Source organism: Bison bison, unplaced genomic scaffold, assembly GCF_000754665.1.
Source record: "Bison bison bison isolate TAMUID 2011002044 unplaced genomic scaffold, Bison_UMD1.0 scf7180017864377, whole genome shotgun sequence".
Classification (NCBI taxonomy): Eukaryota; Metazoa; Chordata; class Mammalia; order Artiodactyla; family Bovidae; genus Bison; species Bison bison.
Window position 1 is genome coordinate 6,332,897 of NW_011494949.1, and position 19,886 is coordinate 6,352,782.

Here is a 19,886-nt window from a genome sequence, read left to right on the forward strand (position 1 = left end):
AACACTTTATTTTTCAATAATTAAAGTTTATGTTGAGAAGAACTTGCCTCGTGGCAGGGGAGGGGCCGGACCTTATCCCTAGTCTTTCTGGAAGTGTGCTGGGCGTGGTCAGCCAGTCCAGGGGCTCCATTCACTTCCCTATTTTTTCTCCTGGTGTTTTCAGCTTTCGGTAGGTTATTCAGCAACTCATTTGCCTGTGGGTCAGAGATAATGAAATCATTACATCTATTAAGGAGGAACCATCTGTTTTCGTTAACAATGTAAGAGCGTCTTTGTCTATATGTCTCACTGTCGGTTCAGTCTATGAATTCAGCAGGTATCTAAGGTTGCCCCTGCCCTGTGTCAGGCCGGTGCTTGGCCTGCTGAGCCACAGTCCATGGGCTTGCAAAGGGCAGACATGACTGAGTGACTGAACAACAGCTGCCGCTGCATGCAGGCCAGCGACCTTCTGTCCCCAGTGTATCTCGGGTGCTCCCAAGACGGGGATGACATTTTCTCCCAAGTTGCCTCATCATCGCACTATTTTAATAGTTTAAGAACACACACAGAGTCATCTACAGCCTTCACCATCCCCATGGGCTCCATGAGGAAGGCTGCAGAGTAGGCTTGAACCTTGGACCAGGTGCCACCTGGCTGCAAAGGCAGTTTGGGAACTTTTTCAGGACCAAGTAGGAGTCAGCACACTTCGATGAGACCAGCTCTGGACTTTGTTGCCTAGTTTGTCGTATCAAGAAGGTGAATTCTGTGGGGGTGGGGGTGGCCCCCTCCATGTCCGCATTGTGCCTTGTGTGCATGAACCTGACTTAGGCAGTGAAATGATTTTCCCTGCAGACAGTCTGCACCCATTCACCAAGCACCCAGCTTATTCCTTCATGCAGGAAACATACTCCTGACCCAGGCCAGCTGCAGCCCCGTAGGAAAACAAACAGAAGCTCAATGTCAAAGTTTTACAAACTCTTATTGCCACAGACAACTCCAAGTTCCTTCACCACATATTAGGAGTCTAGTTTTCACTTAGGAACCCCTGATCCCCTAGGCATCATTTGATTTGCTCTGTCTAGCTGCCAACCTGACTTTGCTTCAGAGGATAGAGCTGCACACATTGAATCTTAAATCAGGGGCATCAGGCCAATGAGACTGTCCTTGAAGTGAGTTCATTCTGCATAGCGCTGGGCTGCAAAAGGTGCGTGCTCAGTCATGTCCAACACTGGGTGACCCTGTGGACTATAACCTGCCGGGCTCCTCTGTCCATGGGACTCTCCAGGCAAGAATACTGGAGTGGGTTGCTATGCCCTCCTCCGGACGGTCTTCCCGACCCAGGGATTGAACCTGCATCTCTTGCACCTGCTGCACTGGCAGGCGGATTCTTTACCAACTGTCAATCTGGGACTGCAAAAATCTCTGTATTTCATCAGACAACACAAAACGCCCCTGGGCTGTGACTTCCCACATTTTATTACCAATTTTTGTTGGTTAGGTAAATATTAGGAGGAAGCAGAGGTGGGAAGGTACTCAAGCAGCCGCTGTGACTGTTGGGGATTAAAAAATTCCCTGCCCATCCAGTGATTAACACTCCATGTTTCCACTCCCAGCGGCACGGGTTTAATCCCTGACCAGGGGACTAAGATCCCAAATGCCACGAGACAAAAAAAAATTACAGAGAAGCCTGTCAGGCTGAAGATCAGACAGGTAATGAAGGAGGTTCTGTTGCTACAATACTCGTGGAGAATCCTGAATGCAGAAGAGAGCACCCAGAATGAGGCTGAAGGAGGAGAGCCTCTAGCTCCCTGCCTAAAAGATTTGAGAGCTCCCATCGGGAATCTCTTTTCCAAGAAAAGGTCATTGGAAAAGACCCTGATGCTGGGAAAGATTGAGAGCAAGAGGAGAAGGGGGTGACAGAAGATGAGATGGTTTGATGGCATCACTGACTCCATGGACATGAATTTGAGCAAGCTCCGTGAGATGGTGAAGGATTGGGAAGCCTGGCGGGCTACAATCCATGAGGTCGCAAAGAGTTGTACACGACTTAGTGACTGAACAACAACAACAATCGTGAACCTCATAAGGGAGGGTTTTGTTTCCTGGGTTTTTCCCTGTGTTATAGAAAAACAAGAATGAACTTTGTGGCCAACCTAGTAACAAAGTTATTATAAAGAGATTCCTTAGAGTGCATAGCAAACTCCTGCCCCATCCTCTGACTTCCCTATGGATGGGCAGGCTGCCTGACTTCTCTCGGAACACAGATGACCCTTCCTGTCCACAGTTGACTTCATCCCTGGGCAGAAAAGCCCACTTCCCTGACCCGGGGATGTCTCATCCTAAGCTCGTGATTCTGGGCCAGGAAGGCTGAGGTTGTCGGACCTACTGCAGCTAAACAGCGATGGGGTCTGTGCTGTTTAACAGTGTGGATATGGTCCAGGCTCCTGGCCCATCCTCGGGGTCAAAGTCAAATAGATGCCCCCCGTGTGTGATAGCGCTCTCGCCCCTTCCCACTGTGACCCCGCCCCCAAGGCTTCCCTGAGGGAAAGTGCTGCCTGTTGTTGAACATGCAGACTCTGGAACAGGATCATTCCTGGGGGCTTCCAGACCCAAACTGGGCAAGGTCATAGCCAATGCTGGGACCAGAGACGTCCCGAACCCAAGAGCAGGGCTTCCCCAAATGAAGGGATGCCCGAGGTACCAGCTACACGTGCCCCTCTCAGACTCCGGGGCCACTTTCCTCTCCTGTGAGGCCCCACTTGGCCACTGACAGCAAAGCTCTTGTCCCAGGCCTGGCCCTTCTTAGCTGTTGGACTCAGGCTCCATCCTCACAGAGGCTCTAACTAATTTCCAAAGCAGTAATTGGTGCAAAACTTGTAGAGTTGTGTCTGGCATGCAGTAAACACTCAATCTTAGTTACCTTTCAAGCAAATATCCCAAATTTAACACAAAACTTGAGAACCACTGCCTCCTGGAATTTATCAAAATCTGTCCAGGATGTGGCTACCCTACAGCCTTTCAAGTTTGGACTAGAGTGGACAATAAAACAAACATCATCACCCTGCCGCTATCCAGAAGCATCACCTCCTTAGCTCCTTCTCTTTGGGGCAGGCTGAGCACTCACAGCTTTTGAATGCAGAGACCCAACCAAGTCTGAGCTTCTCAGGTGGTTTAGTGATAAGAAAAAATTGTCCAGTAGAGGCAAGTTTGATCCTTGGGTTGGGAAGATCTCCTGGAGGAGGGCATGGCAACCCACTCCAGTATTCTTGCCTGGAGAATCCCATGGACAGAGGAGCCTGACAGGCTACAGTCCATAGCATCACACAGAGTCCAACATGAGTGAAGCAACTTAGCACACTCGCATACAAATGGCAGTGTATCTTTCAGTTCCACGGTAAATGTTAATACTCCATGGTATTCTGGACCATTCCCTGGAAACATGACCTATGACTTCGGCTAAGACCCAGGTTTTGGGGGCTCCAAAATCACTGCAGATGGTGACTGCAGCCATGAAGTTAAAAGACGCTTACTCCTTGGAAGGAAAGTTATGACAAACCTGGATAGCATATTCAAGAGCAGAGACGTTACTTTGCCAACAAAGGTCCATCTAGTCAAGGCTATGGTTTTTCCAGTTGTCATGTACAGATATGAGAGTTGGACTGTAAAGAAAGCTGAGTGCCGAAAAATTGATGCTTTTGAACTGTGGTGTTGGAGAAGACTCTTGAGAGTCCCTTGGACTGCAAGGAGATCCAACCAGTCCATTCTAAAGGATATTAGTCCTGAATTTCTCAAGGACTGATGTTGAAGCTGAAACCCCAATACTTTGGCCACCTGATGAGAAGAACTGACTCATTGGAAAAGACCCTGATGTTGGGAAAGATTGAACACAGGAGGAGAAGGGGATGACAGAGGATAAGATGGTTGGATAGCATCACTGACTCAATGGATATGAGTTTGAATAAACTTCGGGAGTCAGTGATGGACAGGGAGGCCTGGCGTGCTGCAGTCCATGGGGTGGCAAAGGGTCAGATACAACTGAACAACCGAACTGAACTGAACTGAAGACCCATGTTAACAAAGAGCCTTTTGATTCTCCACCTGCCATATGCACATGCAGACAAAACTCCTCTCCCTTCAGAAGTACAGAATAAAGAATGATTTAATGACAGTAATCCCCAAAAGATTTTGCTTTTGATTTAAGACTGTTCACTGCACCTGTGCTCCAGATCTGTGCCAGAGAGCTGCTGTGTCCAGCTTTGCAGGCTCTTCTTCTCCCTTCCCCAGGGCACTGGTTTCCCTTAAGGCATCCCAAGGTTCTCCACCAGCTGCTGACCGTCCTTACCAGGTCTGAACCCTCAGGCCATTCAGAGTCTGGACCGAGCTCTGTGCGCCCAGACGGAGCCCACAGGTTTACAAAGCCTTTGCTCCAGACTGCTGCACTGTGGCAGGAGCGGGGCTGAGAGGTCCCTAAAATAGACATCCCGGCCGGCTCCCGTCCCTTGTTGAAGAAAACCACATTTTCTCCTCAGTTGCCCCTTTGCCGAGTCCCCAGTGGTCAGGGTTGTGTGTGATTTTTGAGCCAGGCAGCCTCACTGTGTGATAGCTGAGGCTTGACCAAAACAAGATACAGGGGCTTCCCTAGTGACTCAGTGGTTAATATATTAAAAAAAAAAAAAAAAAAAAGCCTGCCAATGCAAGAGACACAGGTTCAAACCCCGATCTGGGAAGATCCCACATGCCTCGGAGCAACTAAGACCATGCCTCACAACTACTGAGCCTGTGCTCGAACTGCAGGAAGCCCAGGAATCACAGCTATTGAAGCCCACAAGGCTTAGAGCCTGTGCTCTGCAATAGGAGAAACCACCGTGATGAGAAGCCTGTGCACAACTCAAGAGTGGTCCGTGCTCGCCACAACTAGAGAAGAGCCCCAGCAGCAGCAAAAACCCAGCACAGCCAAAAATAAATCAATTAATTTAATTAAATTAAAAAAAATTAGACACAGATGTCACTGTGGGTACAGGGTGGGAGGGTGAGGAGGTCACCAGGCAGGCAAAGAGCTTCCCCTTCTCAGCTATCTACCCCCTCTCAACACCCAGGCAGCTCTCTCAACCTGTTCCTTGCAGTCAGGCTAGAAAACCACAGGGGCTGAGAGATGCTTCTGTGCTTTCTAATGACTTGACTCCCCTGAAGACTTCAGACACAAGCTGGCAGGCTGAGCATAAACACAGGCCACCTGGGGGAGGAGAAAGGTGGGAACATCTCCTCCCAGCTGTGGCCTGAGTCAGCAAGAGAAAGTGCCGGGCCCAGACTCTGAACCCCAAGCTTGTGGCAGTTCTGACCATCTTCCAGGGCACACCAAGCAGACCTCTCCATACCTGGGCATAAGCTGCACCAACCACACTTTGTTCTCCTGATCTCTGCTTCCCTCTCCTCTCCAGCCCAACTCTAAGCTCCTTAGGGAAGGGCTCATGTTGTCTCTCTGTGTCCCTAATACCTGGTGTTAAGCCTGCCTGCAGCAGGCCCCCTTGAGGCTGTGCGCGTGCCTGTGTGTCTATACAGCAGATGCTAAAGTGAATACCAGCCCATGACACCAAGAGACAGGAGGACTCATATCCCAAAGGGAGTGCTGCACAACTCTCAGCTCTTCACTCCCAGGCACACCAGGGGCGGGGGAGGGATCAGAGGCAGAATGTAGTGAGAAGGGAGCGCCCTCCGCAAAGGATGTGAGAAATCCTCCCTTCATGTCTCATAACTGGACCAAAATGGACCACTCATCCTGATGCGAAAACTGACTAAAAAAAGACCCTGATGCTGGGAAAGATTGAAGGCGGAGAAGGGGATGACAGAGGATGAGCTGGTTGGATGGCATCACCGACACAATGGACATGAGTTTGAGTGAGCTCTGGGAGTTAGTGATGGACAGGGAGGCCTGGCATGATGCAGTCCATGGGGTCACAAAGAGTTGGACACAACTGAATGACTGAACTGAGTGACAGCCTGGGATGTGTACCTTAGATTTGTGTCTCTGAGTGGTCCTGGGGCAGCAGCACCATCAAGGGGGCACAGATGCCTGGTGGGTTCCTGATGGGTGGGTGGGGCAGGGGTGGGGGGCAGGGCTGATGGGAGTGTCTGGGCCAAGACAGTTGGAAGGCTGCAGGCAGGGACTCTGAAGGTTGGGAGGGCAAAGCGTGCTGAATGTCTCCAGCGAGCCAGCAAGAGAAAGACAGTTGGTGTGGGGTCATTTTAGATCTGGTTTGGAAAAGCTGCTTGTAGGTCCCAATAGAGAATCTAGAAGAATAACCAGAAAGCCGGGGGTGAAGACAATAATCATGAGTAAGAGGGGAGGGCGTGGTCCACGTCAAGGGAAGCTTGGCAGAATGTCCCATGATCAGGGAAGTGATGGGGTGTCTCCAAATAACCCAAGGAAATGGCCACCAGGCTTAAGTTCATAGTTGAAGTTCAAGGAACTGTGATGTAGTTAATGGGACGTGTTCCTTCTCCAGAAGACACTTCTTTTTTTCCTTGTTCTCCATCCCTGGGGTGCTTTGGAAAACCTGACTAGCCATCTAGGGAGGGGTCAGAGCAGAAACACGAGGAGCAGAGAGAGAGAAGCCAACCATGGCCTTTTTCCACTCTGCAGACACCCTCCCCCAGGAGGCCCACACTGGGGAAGGAGAAAGCCACACATCCCATGGGGATCTAAGTTTTGACTTCTCGTTATATTGGATACTTAAATTATTGATGACAGGACTCATGTTACCTGGGAATAGCAAGAAGAGTCATGGAGTTAGCCCAAGTTTTCATCCAGAGTTAGGAAAAAAAAACACTAAATCTCACTCAATAAACTGTAAAGGACAGCAGGCACAGAAGTGCAGTTGCTTCGTGATGGTTTTTCTGTAACTTGAGCTTCTTCAGGAGAATGGTGACATTTGAGTGAATGTTGGAATGGCATCTACGCTTCCCATTCCAAAGCTCAGTGAGATTCTTTTTGGCAGCTGTGTGCTGGACAAGGGTCACCCGTGCTAGACTGTGAATTCCAAAATCTCCTCCAAGGCTTTCCACCTACCCTAGCCTCACCCCAGGTCCTCTAGAAGGATAAGATAAGCTCAGGTCACCAACCAATCTGGCTCCAAGCCCAACCCAAAGACCGGCAGAAATCTCTCTTGAGTTTAGGGTATGGTTCTAAAACCTGCAAGTTTCATTAGCTCTAGTGAATCTGTAAAGCTTCCCATCTGCGAAGTTCCCCTAATTCTCCAGAATAGCCCTGTGGTAACCCTGAGCCAGGAACTAGAGTCAGGGATCCCCAATCACTGTTGGTATTTCCACGGAGGCTCCAAGTGACCCATTTGTCAAAAGAGGGTGGGTAAGCAGTTTGCAGTCCCAGTCCCAGCAGCACTTATAGCCTGCAGAGCACCAGGCCAGGACTCCAGAGATTAACAATTCTTGTTTCTAAGCCGGTGGGAGCCTTGGTGTGTCACTGAACTCCCCTGAATTAACAATTCCTCATTTGTCCTGTGATTCTTAATCAAGGCTGCACAACAGGATAACCCGTGGAGCTTTACAAAAAGATGTGCATTCTCAGAGCACGCCCCAGGGGCAAGGTTCAGTTGGTCATGGGGAGGCCCCGGTGTCACCTTCTTGAAAGTTCCATTGGTGACTCTCCCAGGCATTCCTGTTGAAGACTGGAATAAGATGACCCATCAGGCCCCTTCCAGCTTCAGCAACCTAGGTCTTCTGGGGCAAGAGTTCAGAGGACAATTCTGAGAGTGTCAACCTGAAGATATTTTATCAGACCCCAAATCAGCACAGTTAAAATCATCCCTCATGGCTTCCCTGGTGGCTCAGAGGTTAAAGCGTCTGCCTGAAATGTGGGAGACCCGGGTTCAATCCCTGTGTTGGGAAGATCCCCTGGAGAAGGAAATGGCAACCCACTCCAGTATTCTTGCCTGGAGAATTCCATGGACCAGAGGAGCCTGGTGGGCTACAGTCCACGGGGTCGCAAAGAGTCGGACTCGACTGAGTGACTTCACTTTCACTTTCATTTCCAAACTGCCAGTCAGTTCAGTCTTGCATTTCCTTATCCCCCACCCCAGACACTGGAAAGACCCCAGGGGAGAGAAGAAAGGCAAAGTGACATGAAGCTACAAGTGACTCAGGGCCCCATGCTGCCCCCAATTCAGGCCGCACAGTGTGTGGTCACCAGGAAATGCAGGGTGAAGTGTACAGCGTAGTATTTGTAAGAGTGAAGTCTACATCAGACTTGGTAGCCTTGGGAAAGTATTGTAACTGCTCTGCCTAAAATTCTCGTCAGGGGCAAGTTAATGCTGGTAGTTCAGAGGGGCGCACATCCTACCACGCAGTGGGCATTCAGTCAGTGCTGGCGATTGTCGTGTGCATTCTTGTCATCATCACCATTCCCCAGAGGGTCACTTCGGCTGATGTCAGCAGATGCCAGGGAAACGCAAGGTACAGAAAATATATCCTTGCCTTGCTTGATGTACCCCTTTTCATAAGGAGTGGGGAAGTCTGTGGAGCCCACACTACTTTTAGGAAACTGGCATTTTTAACTAGAGCAGGCTTCCAGGGGCTTTTCTCTCCCCCATTACCTTGGCACCCTGGCTTAGTCAGTGTTACTGCAACCTAAACTTGACAGTCACACATGCCACAGAGTATCTTCCCAGGATATGAATGTGCACAAAAACCACCTTTCAGAGAGAGGAAGTACAGGTCTGCACAAAGAGCCAACCTAACCATATTGAGAGCAGAGTAGAAAAGGAAAACCTTAAGTCTGTTCACATATTTTATACAGATTGTGAGACCGTAACAGAAGGCATTACAGGATGGTTGGTTCTGGAAATAAGAAGATGACAGAAGTGTAGCTTTCCCAGGAAGCGGTTATGTCTTGCCACGGGTCACCATTGCCCCAATATATTCCTTATGAGACCTCTATGGAGGAAGAATGATTTTTCTGAGAGGTCACCAAACTTTGGAGTTACGGTGCTGTCAGAGTGCCCACTCCCTGGTAATGGATTCATCTGGGTGCCCCAGAAAGCAGAACACACTGGTAACAGTCATGCAGGGTGGATCCCCTTGGTCTAGGGGCAAACAGGAAGTGCCATTTGGGAGCTTTCTCCCCTCCGCTCAGAGGCCGCCATCTTGTTTAACAGAACTCTCCTCATGGTTCTTGGTGGAGTGCTTCCCATCATGCACTGCGCCCACATTGGCGCCTGGCCATTCTGCCTGTGTCAGGCCATCCAAGGGCCCCGAGGAGCCAGCACCAGTGGAAGAGCAGATCCTCGGCCCCCCAGGACCAGCTCCCGTGCCCACGTAGTGACCCTTTCTTTATGAAATCCCCGCTGAACTTGAAGGTTTCTCTGTGTGTTGGGAAAATTATGGCAACACCTTGAAACTGTACTTACAAGACATTTTAATCATGTCTGTGCATAAAGAACTATGAGCCTGTATTACTCTAAAGAGGAAAATTCACAACACACTCCAATCCAAAGGATGTAGCTATAACGAGTCACGTTAGGACAGTGTCATAGTTTGGAAAATCATTTTGTTTCCCTTTAGTTGTTTAGAGAACATTTTTTTTTCCCTAAGCAAAAAGTCTATCAGTTCCCTTCAGTTCAGTCACTTAGTCGTGTCCGACTCTTTGCGACCCCGTGAACCGCAGCACGCCAGGCCTCCCTGTCCATCACCAACTCCCGGAGTCCACCCAAACCCATGTCCATGGAGTCGGTGATGGCATCCAACCATCTCATCCTCTGTCGTCCCCTTCTGTGGTCTCTTGTAATTGTCTACGATAGAGAGGGCAGAGACGGGTGAGCGGAAGGGCACCTCATACTAGCTGGTAGTGACAGTGGCCGTGTGGCGTCGATGATTCTGAGCCTGAATCCAGCCCGCCAGAAGCCTTCACCTGTGCTCAGTGAAATAGGCCGGGGACGAGAGGGCGGGGCGGGCGCAGTGGCCACTGGGTGATTTCTTCACCAGTCCTGACATAAAGAAGCACTTGCACTAGGAGCAGCTTTCCTTGAAAAGTTTCCTAGTGCTCAGCAGTTCCTTTTCTCCTGGGCAGGAGTTATACCACCAGTCCTACGACTGCGTCTGCGTCATGTTTGCCTCCATTCCTGATTTCAAAGAATTCTATACAGAATCAGACGTGAACAAGGAGGGTTTGGAATGCCTTCGGCTCCTGAACGAGATCATTGCCGACTTTGATGATGTAGGTATTAAGAGTTACCCTTCAGCCTGGGTGGATGGTGAATGGATACATGTGTGTGTGTGTATATATATATGGTTGAGTCCCTTTGCTGTCCACCTGAAGCTATCACAGCATTGTTAATCGGCTATACTCCAATACAAAATGCATGCTAAGTCGCTTCAGTCGTATCTGACTCTTGGCAACCCTATGGACTATAGCCCCCAGGCTCCTGTGTCCATGGGATTCTCCAGGCAAGAATACTGGAGTGGGTTGCCACGCCTCCTCCAGGAGATCTTCCTGACCCAGGGATTGAACCTGAGTCCCAATACAAAATAAAAAGTTAAAAAAAGAAAAAAAGAGTTACCCCTGATGGGCAGAGGTGACCCCAGCCCCACACTCTGACATTCCTGTGGACTGGCACATTTGAAGTTAGTGCAATATCATGGCATATCTGAAAACTCATCCTTTGGCAAAATTGCTGGTGGTTGGCGTTAATCTTTTTACTCTATTTAGGTTACTAATTTTGGTGAGGCAAACACATACTATTTGCAAAGCTGATGTGATTGCTAGGAACAACTACCAAAATCCGTTCAATAATACCTTTCCAGTATGCTCATAAATTTTCTTGAAAGGCCTGAACTCCAAGGAAAATACTTGCGCATATCTTTATACATAAAAAAGATAATGAATATATTTATCATAGTGGATTATTGGCATGTCTCTCTGTATAGACTCCAAGGTCTCTGTCAGATATCAACTTGAAGTGTGCATGGATGGCCTACTTTATTATTGAAAAAGCAATATGAATGCAGTACAATATATTTTAGAAAGGACAAAGTATATGTCTTAGATTTTGAAATAGATGTCATTTTTCAATTTTCTGCCTACCAAGGGAACAACGTGCTTTGTTTTCTAGGAAGAACAAACAGACTCCTGATATGAAAGATATGGATGCTACACCATTTTTAATAATATCGTGCAAATATAGGAAAAATTGACATCAGTGAACATAGGTTCATCGTGATTAATGGAACTTTGAAATACAGTGATGAATGATGTAATAGGAAGGTCTTAGGCCAAGCATCTAAATGCGTTTCTCTACTACCACCATTGTTACCTCGAGGTTGACTCAAGACTTGTGGTGAAGTAATGACAACTGGAGGCTTCCACTGTTATGCTGGGTCCCTAGAGGAAAATGGGGGCATATTTCCTCCAGCTGTTCCTCTGTAAAATAGATGTTCTCCAGCATTAGTGTCCTTGCAGGTTTGATTGGCTCATAGAGATGTGAGAATGAGATTTGCTCACCTATCTTAGATTCTCTAACATGGAACCACCTCTGAAAGCAGGAGTACCAAGGAAGGCTCTAGAAGGTGTTCTCAGCCTTCTGTCCCTGCCATTGTCCTGCTGAGCAGATACAGAACCTTCCAGAGTTTCCTTCATTTGCTCTCTCCATCTGGTCTTTCTCTTTCCTACCACTTATCTTATTTCTACCTTTCTTCCATCCCACCCTAAAGCTTAATATAGTGGATGGGGAGGAGCCCAGTAAGAAACTGATTATTGGTGCCAGAAGCTGAGACAAAAAAATAAATTAGGAGCAGGGCTAATAGGAGGAGCCATTCTAGATCTTTATTCCTCCACTCCAAGTTTTCAGAGGGCAAAGGCCAGTCCCTGGCACCGCGTGTCGTGTGCTGTGCTGTGCTAAGTTGCTTCAGTCGTGTACGACGCTTTGTGACCCTATGGACTGTAGTCCCCAGGCTCTGTCCATGGGATTCTCCAGGCAAGAATGAAGTGCCATGCCCTTCTCCAGCCCCAGCACTATAACTGGTCATAAATTACCCTCACCATTCAGGGAAGACCTCACACTTTGAATCATTTTGTATTTAGGCGCTTCAAACACAAGAGTGGGGAAATGTATTTGAGGAAAATTTGAAAATTTAATGAGGCAATTATCACTCACATGATAGGCTATTCTGCTTTCTTCACTAGGAAATTCTGAAAAATAATTTGTGTTAACTGGAAGTAAATTATTATACTGTATTTTCTTCCAAGGACACATGCTTTGTGAAATTGATGAAGTGTGCTTTCCCCAAGATGCCCAGGGTCAAAGGGTGAATAAATGGTGCCCTGTTCCCGTGACTGAGCACTAGAATTTGAGAAAGTCTCTTAAGTGTTTGGCATTGGGTCAGCACCCACATGAGTAACTATGATTCTCATTGCTTCCCAGCTGCTCTCCAAGCCGAAGTTCAGTGGCGTTGAAAAGATCAAGACCATCGGCAGCACGTACATGGCAGCGACAGGTCTGAGCGCGGTGCCCAGCCAGGAGCACGCCCAGGTACACACGTGTCAGTGGCACCCAGCACACGTGAGCCTTGTCTCCGCCCACAGGTCATCCATGAGCCAAAACAGTCATGCAGTGGCCCATACATTGTACTTTAAGCACAACCCAAACCTCAGTGATTAGGTCTCATGAGAAAAGATGAGAATTCTGGAGGCTTCTGTGGGTGTGTTCACTGAACCCCTTTCTCTGGCAGACAAGGTAGAAAAAACAAGGCAGTTGCTTAATACCCGATAAATATACAAGAAAGGAGATTTCAGTTCAGTTCAGTTCAGTCACTCAGTCGTGTCCGACTCTTTGCGACCCCATGAATCACAGCATGCCAGGCCTCCCTGTCCATCACCAACTCCTGGAATTCACACAAACTCATGTGCATCAAGTCGGTGATGCAGGGTGACTCATTATAGGTGGCTCAGATGGTAAAGAATCTGCCTGCAGTGCAGGAGACCCGGGTTCAATCCCTGGGTCGAGAAGATGCCCTGGAGAAGGGAAAGGCTACCCACTCCAGTATTCTTGCCTGGAGACTCCCATGGACGGAGGAGCCTGGTGGGCTACGGTCCATGGGGTCGAAGAGTTGGACACAACTGAACAAATTTCAGTTTTATTACAGGAAGGCTCCTGGGCTTTTTATTTAAGGCAATTTGCTCAAAAAACATGCTGACCACCTAGAAATTTGGTTGAAAAGGTGGTTTGGTCAAAATTGAGTATCCTCACTTAACTAGGGTTTTTGAAGAGGGTTTTCTATTAAGTTGTATTTTGTTTCTGTGTGTGTATAGATATGTTTTGTTAACTTGTGGGTCAATAACAAGACCTGTTTCCCTTCAGGACAGTGGGCTCCCTGATGGGCACCAGCATATTTGCATGGGGCAGACAGAGGTGGTGGGTACAGCACAGGGAAACGGAACTTACCAGAACATGGCTTGCTGGAGGCGGGTGGATTCCCCCAAAGAGAGAAAGAGCTCGGACGCACCTCATGTGCTCAGTTTCCACTTCACCGCCACCTTCTAAGCTGCTAGCCCTCTAACAAGAGAGGGACAGAGGGACACCAACTTGCTCAGATAGGGCTCCCCAGGAACATCAAGAAAGGGCGTTCTTCCTCGATAACATTTGTGGGCGGAGAAGAGAATGTGAAATATCTGACTCAAGGTTAACATAGGTGTTTTTTTCAAGTGAGAGAGGTAATATATGTCCCACGTGCTCTTCTACTTAGGTGTCACTTCCACATTATTATTTCATGGGTACAGACTACTTCAGGCTTCCCAGATGGCGCTAGTGGTAAAGAACTCACCTGCAATAAGAGACATAAGAGGCACTGGTTCGATCCCTGGGTTAGGAAGATCCCCTGGAGGAAGGCATGGCAACCCACTCCAGTATTCTTGCCTGGAGAATCCGCATAGACAGAGGAGCCTGGCGGGCTACAGTCCATGGGGTCGCAAAGAGTCAGACACAACTGAAGCAACTTAGCACACAGGCACAAATTACAAGTAATAAGGAGCAGTAACAAGCAATAAAAGGAACTTTGGAAAAATCTTAAGCTCTGAGCAGTGCCCTCCCAAGCCATCGTGATGCCTGATGCAGAAGGAAAAAAGGGCACCCCTGTTTATGGGGTGTTACGTATATTTAAGGATTGTGTTTTTATTGCCAGAACATTCAAGTGTTGAAGAACTATTGGAAAATTGGGCAATAAAGGTATTAAAAATGTACAACATTGTTTTCATTTTAAATATATTATTTATACCAAAAATAGAGCTAATTGTAGTTTTACTTTCCCAGCTTTAATGGAAGAAAACTTACACGTTTTTCAGCATCTTTAATGTTCTGAAAAAACTAACCATTAAAAAACTAACATAAAATTATGTAAACAGGGACATTTTCATGTGTTTCTTACCCTGCATGCAGATTAGAGCAGGTGCCCAAGAGTTTGATGCTGTGAAAGATTGAGGGCAGGAGGAGGAGGGGGCGACAGAGAATGAAATGGTTGGATATCATCACTAACTCAATGGACATGAGTTTGAGCAAGCTCTGGGAGATTGTGAAGGACAGGGAAGCCTAGTGTGCTGCAGTCCATGGGGTGGCAGAGTCGGACATGAAAGAGCGACTGAACAACTGGTCTTAAGTCGCATTCCCCAAAGTCCCAGCAGGGGGCGCTGTGCAGAGCAATTCAATTCAGTTCAGTCTCTCAGTTGTGTCTGACTCTGCAACCCCATGGACTGCAGCATACCAGGCTTCCCTGTCCATCACCAATTCCTGGAGTTTATTCAAACTCATGTCCATTAAGTCTGTGATGGCATCCAACCATCTCATACTCTGTCAGCCCCTTCTCCTCCTGCCTTCAATCTTTCCCAGCATCCAGGTCTTTTCAAATAAGTCAGTTCTTCACATCAGGGGGCCAGAGTATTGGAGTTTCAGCTTCAGCATCAGTCCTTCCAATGAATATTAAGCACTGATTTCCTTTAGGACTGAGTGGTTTGATCTCCTTACTGTCCAAGGGACTCTCAAGAGTCTTCTCCAACACCACAGTTCAAAAGCATAAATTCTTCAGCACTCAGCTTTCTTTATAGTCCAATTCTCACATCCATACATGACTACTGGAAAAACCATAGCTTTGACTAGACGGGCCTTTGTCAGCAACGTAATGTCTCAGCTTTTTAATATACTGTCTAGGTTGGTCATAACTTTTCTTTCAAGGGCAGGCGTCTTTTAATTTCATGGCTGCAGTCACCATCTGCAGTGATTTTGGAGCCCAAAAAATATAGCCTCTCACTGTTTCCACTGTTTCCCATCCATTTGCTATGAAGTAATGGGACTGGATGCCATGATCTTAGTTTTCTGAATGTTGAGTTTTAGGCCAACTTTTCACTCTCCTCTTTCACTCTCATCCAGAGGCTCTTCAGCTCCTCTTCGCTTTCTGCAACTAGCCACATCCATTTGGTGCATGATGTGGTGTGTGTCCCCCATGCTTCCCAGAACAGCACTCACTTCCTCGTGCCTGTTTTACAAACCTGCTCCTCCCAATGCTCCCTTTTTATCATCCTGGTATTTTGGAACACTTACTCAGTGCCTCTTGAGTCAGGGAAGTGCTCCACCCCTGGCCCCTTTTACAGATGGAGAAACTGAGGCACAGCCGTGCAGTGACTTGCCGGTGGAGAGAACTAGCAACCAGCGAGCAGGGCTGCAGACCCCAGCACTCTGGGTGCAGGCCTCACCTCCATCTGCCCACAGGCCTCATGCGACTTCACCCGAGCCTCTTCCTCCCCAGCCCCTCACTGTGTTGGAGTCTGCACCTACCAGTTTGCATCCACACCATTCGCCCAAGCGCTCCTTCAAAGGGTGCCCAATCCCTTCTGTCCTTGGCACCTGTGACCACAAAACCTGCCTCCTTGGCTGCATCCTGACTCTTGAGTAATGTCTTCATGGTGGAGTGGAAAGAGGGTGGCTTTCCGGTGAGACTGCTCCTTGCTTGCTGTGATAGCTAAGCGTTCTGCACGTGCATGTCCCTTTATGCACAGTGGAGATCCTCCTCATTTCCTAAGACTGTGGGGAGGACCTCAGTATTACGCAAAATGCTCCACAGGCATAACTTTTCCACAGGTATTAAAAATGCTAATAGCAATAATAATACAGTTGTGGCTTACACACTGTTGGACAGATAAAAGGGTTTTGGAACATAAATGAAATATCATGTCCATGCAGGGATTTTTTTACTCAATATGAGCTAGTTTTATTTATAAATATTTATTTAGAATCTTGGTAAGATTATCCTAGAAGTATTTTGAAATTAGTGAAAATCTAAAAGGAAAGTCATTATGTTTGATTGGGGGGGAGTAAAATGCTTGACAAATAAAATGGATATTAGTCTCTATAAAAAATGAATGTCCCGTTTGCCTTTTGTAGCTTACCTACTTGTTTTTCTAGTTGTAAACAAAAACTCTCTATTTATTATTCACAAACAAAAAACTTTCTGTTTATTGTTTAGCCAGATATTTAGTTTGGCAATAGAACATGTTCACCACAGTCAGATATGTAGTTTGGCAAAATATCCCAAGTAGCTCGGTAACAAAGAATCCACCTGCCAATGCAGGAGATGAGGGTTCTTGGTTATAGTGCTCCATAAGCTGGATAACACATCTGTCACCATTTGAGCAACAAGACCGTCAAGGAATAATGCTTACCAATTTGTCCATATGTACGTGCCTATTTTATTTAAATCCCTTCCTAAGAACCTTACAAAAGTGAACATGATGCAGAAAAAATTTAAATTAATAAACTAACATGCAGCTTGAAAGATAAGACAGAAACAAAAATTAGGATGATACAATAAAATGCAAACCAAATAGCAAAAGTTCTGACCACATTCAGGAGGCACAGGGGGACGAAGGCAGGATGGTGAAGTTTATTTGTCTGACAGAAGTGTTGCTACCTCAGCTTTTTTGTTTCCATTTGCACTGAGCACCTTTTTCTAGGCCTTCGCTTTCAGTCTGAGTGTGTCTTTAGATTTGAAGTGAGTCTCTTGTAGGCAGAATATATATGAATTATTTTTTTTAATCCGTCAACCACTCTATGTCTTTTGATTGGAATATTTAGTCCATTTATGTTTAGAATAAATGAAGACTGAGGACTCTGGAGTCAGATTGCCTGGCTGCAAAGCCTGGTTCTTTTCCTCTCCACTTCTCCCTCTTCTATATGCATAAGTGAGATACAGACAGTTGCTCCTTCATGGGAGTCATTATGAGCATTAAGTACACGGGTACATGTGCTCAGTTGCTCAGTCATGTCCAACTCTTTGCGACTGAAGCCCACCAGGCTCCTCTGTTCATGGAATTCTCCAGGCAAGAACACTAGAGTTGGGTTGCCATTTCCTGCTCCACACACTTACATGCACTATTGCTATTAATCCAAAATTTCCAGCAGCCAGTACAAGTGGCATACTTTAGTGTTCATAAAGTGAGATTAAATCACTCATTCATTAATATATTTGAAAGCAGGCCACATCAGGCTGCGTTTGGACGCTCCACTGGGTCCCTGATCCAAGCTAACAAACAGGCCCTCACATCAGGATGGGCGTGTAGTGAGCAGTGTGCTTGGTAACATTCTCCTGGAAAATGGTTGAACATGTTGACAGCAGGAGAGGGGGATGTCTGCTAGAAGATGTCTTAATGCACATTTTTAAAATGTTTTTATTTTTTAATTTCTCAATTTGTTTCTTCTTTTACCTTTTTTTTTCCTCTTAAAGAACATTTGAATCAAATACATTCTCTGGTAGGGCGAGATCGGGTGGAGAACACTGCATCCAGTGTAATCCAAGTTCACTGGACACAGAGGAATCCACAGATGACCCAGCAATCAGGCTGTTTTTTCATAAATATTATTTCATGCCTGAGTTTTGGTAAATACTGGGAAGCTATGAATTCCAGTCCTGTTCTCAGGTGCCTGAAACTCAGTGTTCTGAGCCCTCACTGTACTGAGGGCCAATCTCCACACAGGGACCATCAACTCAACTGCTTGAACTGACTGTCCAGAAAATTGTAAGGTCTGATCCGGTCTCCTGGGAGCCCCAGGGAGACGAACCAAGTGCTCCTTAGACAGCAGTTCTAAATCTTCAGAATCAGACGAACATCACTATAGCAGGAACTCTGTGGAAGTTTCATGATGGGAGGAAGGCAACGGGGGCAGAGAAGAGAAGCCGGGAGTCGAGCCTTGTGTTAATGTCACCTCAGTGGATACTGGTCACTTGGGTTATACAATAACCTCAACAAACATGCATTTACTTTATGCCGTGTTCCCTGCAGGTGAAACCTGCAAAGCAAACAGCTTATCAAATGTGTTCCAGGAAACTGAATGAGTGCTCTCACTATGTAGCCGGAAGTCGGTTAAATATTTGGAGATGGGAGAAATTATCTGGATCATGGGAGAAAGAGCTGCTTCTCAGACTGTCATCAAGCATTTATCAAAAGCTCAGTGATAAGGACTTTGTAAAATGAACTGAGCTCTTCTAGAGACTGAGCATAGTTTTCTCTAGGGGTTACTACACCCAATTGAGATATTGATGTTGGATTTAATGCCCGCTCCTAGAGCACAGTCTCTTCATTTTTCACTGACGTCACGTCAAACCCACAGTTTAAGCCTACTGCTGGGAAACAGATTGGGTGGTAATTTATCAGGGAGTGAAACTTGTTTGCTGAACCTTGATTTCGTAAAAAGCAAACCATTTCTCCCGAGGCCAATCTGTTCTCCTTACCAGGACAGTTGTAATTTTATGGCACAGGAACCTGTCTGTTGATTTAACATGTTCTGCTTCCCGTCAAGGAGCAAGATGTTTGCCAGCCGATTGCATAAACCTCCAAATCAAGACTTGCCCTTAAGTCATGAGACAAGAGATAGTATCTAGCTCTGATGGAAAAGTGTAGCTGTTCTTAAGTAATGACTCTTTGCATTTCCACCAAAGTTAGCTGACAGTCTGTTTCGTGGTTCTAATTTTTTTAATAGTTTGATTTGCTCCCACAATTTTAAGTTGTGAATTTATAGCAATGGTAGTATTTCATCGTCTTTTTCTGGAATGATACAACTCACCCAAGGAAAGGAAGAAATCTCTCTCTCTGGGCCATAACTTTCAGTCCTCATTCATATATATATATTCAGTTCAGTTCACTCGCTCAGTTGTGTCCAACTCTTTGCAACCCCATGGACTGCAGCACACCAGGCCTCCCTGTCCATCACCAACTCCCAGAGTTTGCTCAAACTCATGTCCATTGAGGCGGTGATGCCATCCAACCATGTCATCCTCTGTTGTCCCTTTCTCCTCCTGCCTTCTATCTTTCCCAGCATCAGGGTCTTTTCCAGTGAGTTAGTTCTTTGCATCAGGTGAATGATTGAAGTTTCAACATCAGTCCTACCAATGAATATTCAGGACTAATTTCCTTTAGAATTGATCTCCTTGCTGTCCAAGGGACTCTCAAGAGTCTTCTCCAACACCACAGTTCAAAGACATCAATTCCTTGGTGCTCAGCTTTCTTTATGGTCCAACTCTCACATCCATATATGACTACTGGAAAAACCATAGCTTTGACTATACAGACCTTTGTCAGCAAAGTAATGTCTCTGCTTTTTAATATGCTGTCTAGATTGGTCATAGCTTTTCTTCCAAGGAGCAAGCATCTTTTAATTTCATGGCTATATATGTGTTTTTAAATAATATTTATTTGTTTATTTATTTCTTTGGCTGCATCCGGCCAACATCCACTGGATCATCAAAAAAGCAAGAGAGTTCCAGAAAAACATCTATTTCTGCTTTATTGACTATGCAAAAGCCTTTGACTGTGTGGATCACAATAAACTGTGGAAAATTCTTCAAGAGATGGGAATACCACA

General features: G+C 46.6%; 1 protein-coding gene across 1 annotated transcript in view; it reads left to right on the forward strand.

The window, feature by feature from the left end:
• ADCY2 (adenylate cyclase 2 (brain)) overlaps positions 1 to 19,886 on the forward strand; it is a 450,411-nt gene that overhangs the window by 418,127 nt on the left and 12,398 nt on the right. Inside the window, exons 21-22 of the mRNA XM_010857150.1 lie at positions 10,058 to 10,204; positions 12,408 to 12,515. Coding sequence (XP_010855452.1) covers positions 10,058 to 10,204; positions 12,408 to 12,515 — 255 coding nt within the window. The remainder of the gene's footprint in view (positions 1 to 10,057; positions 10,205 to 12,407; positions 12,516 to 19,886) is intronic.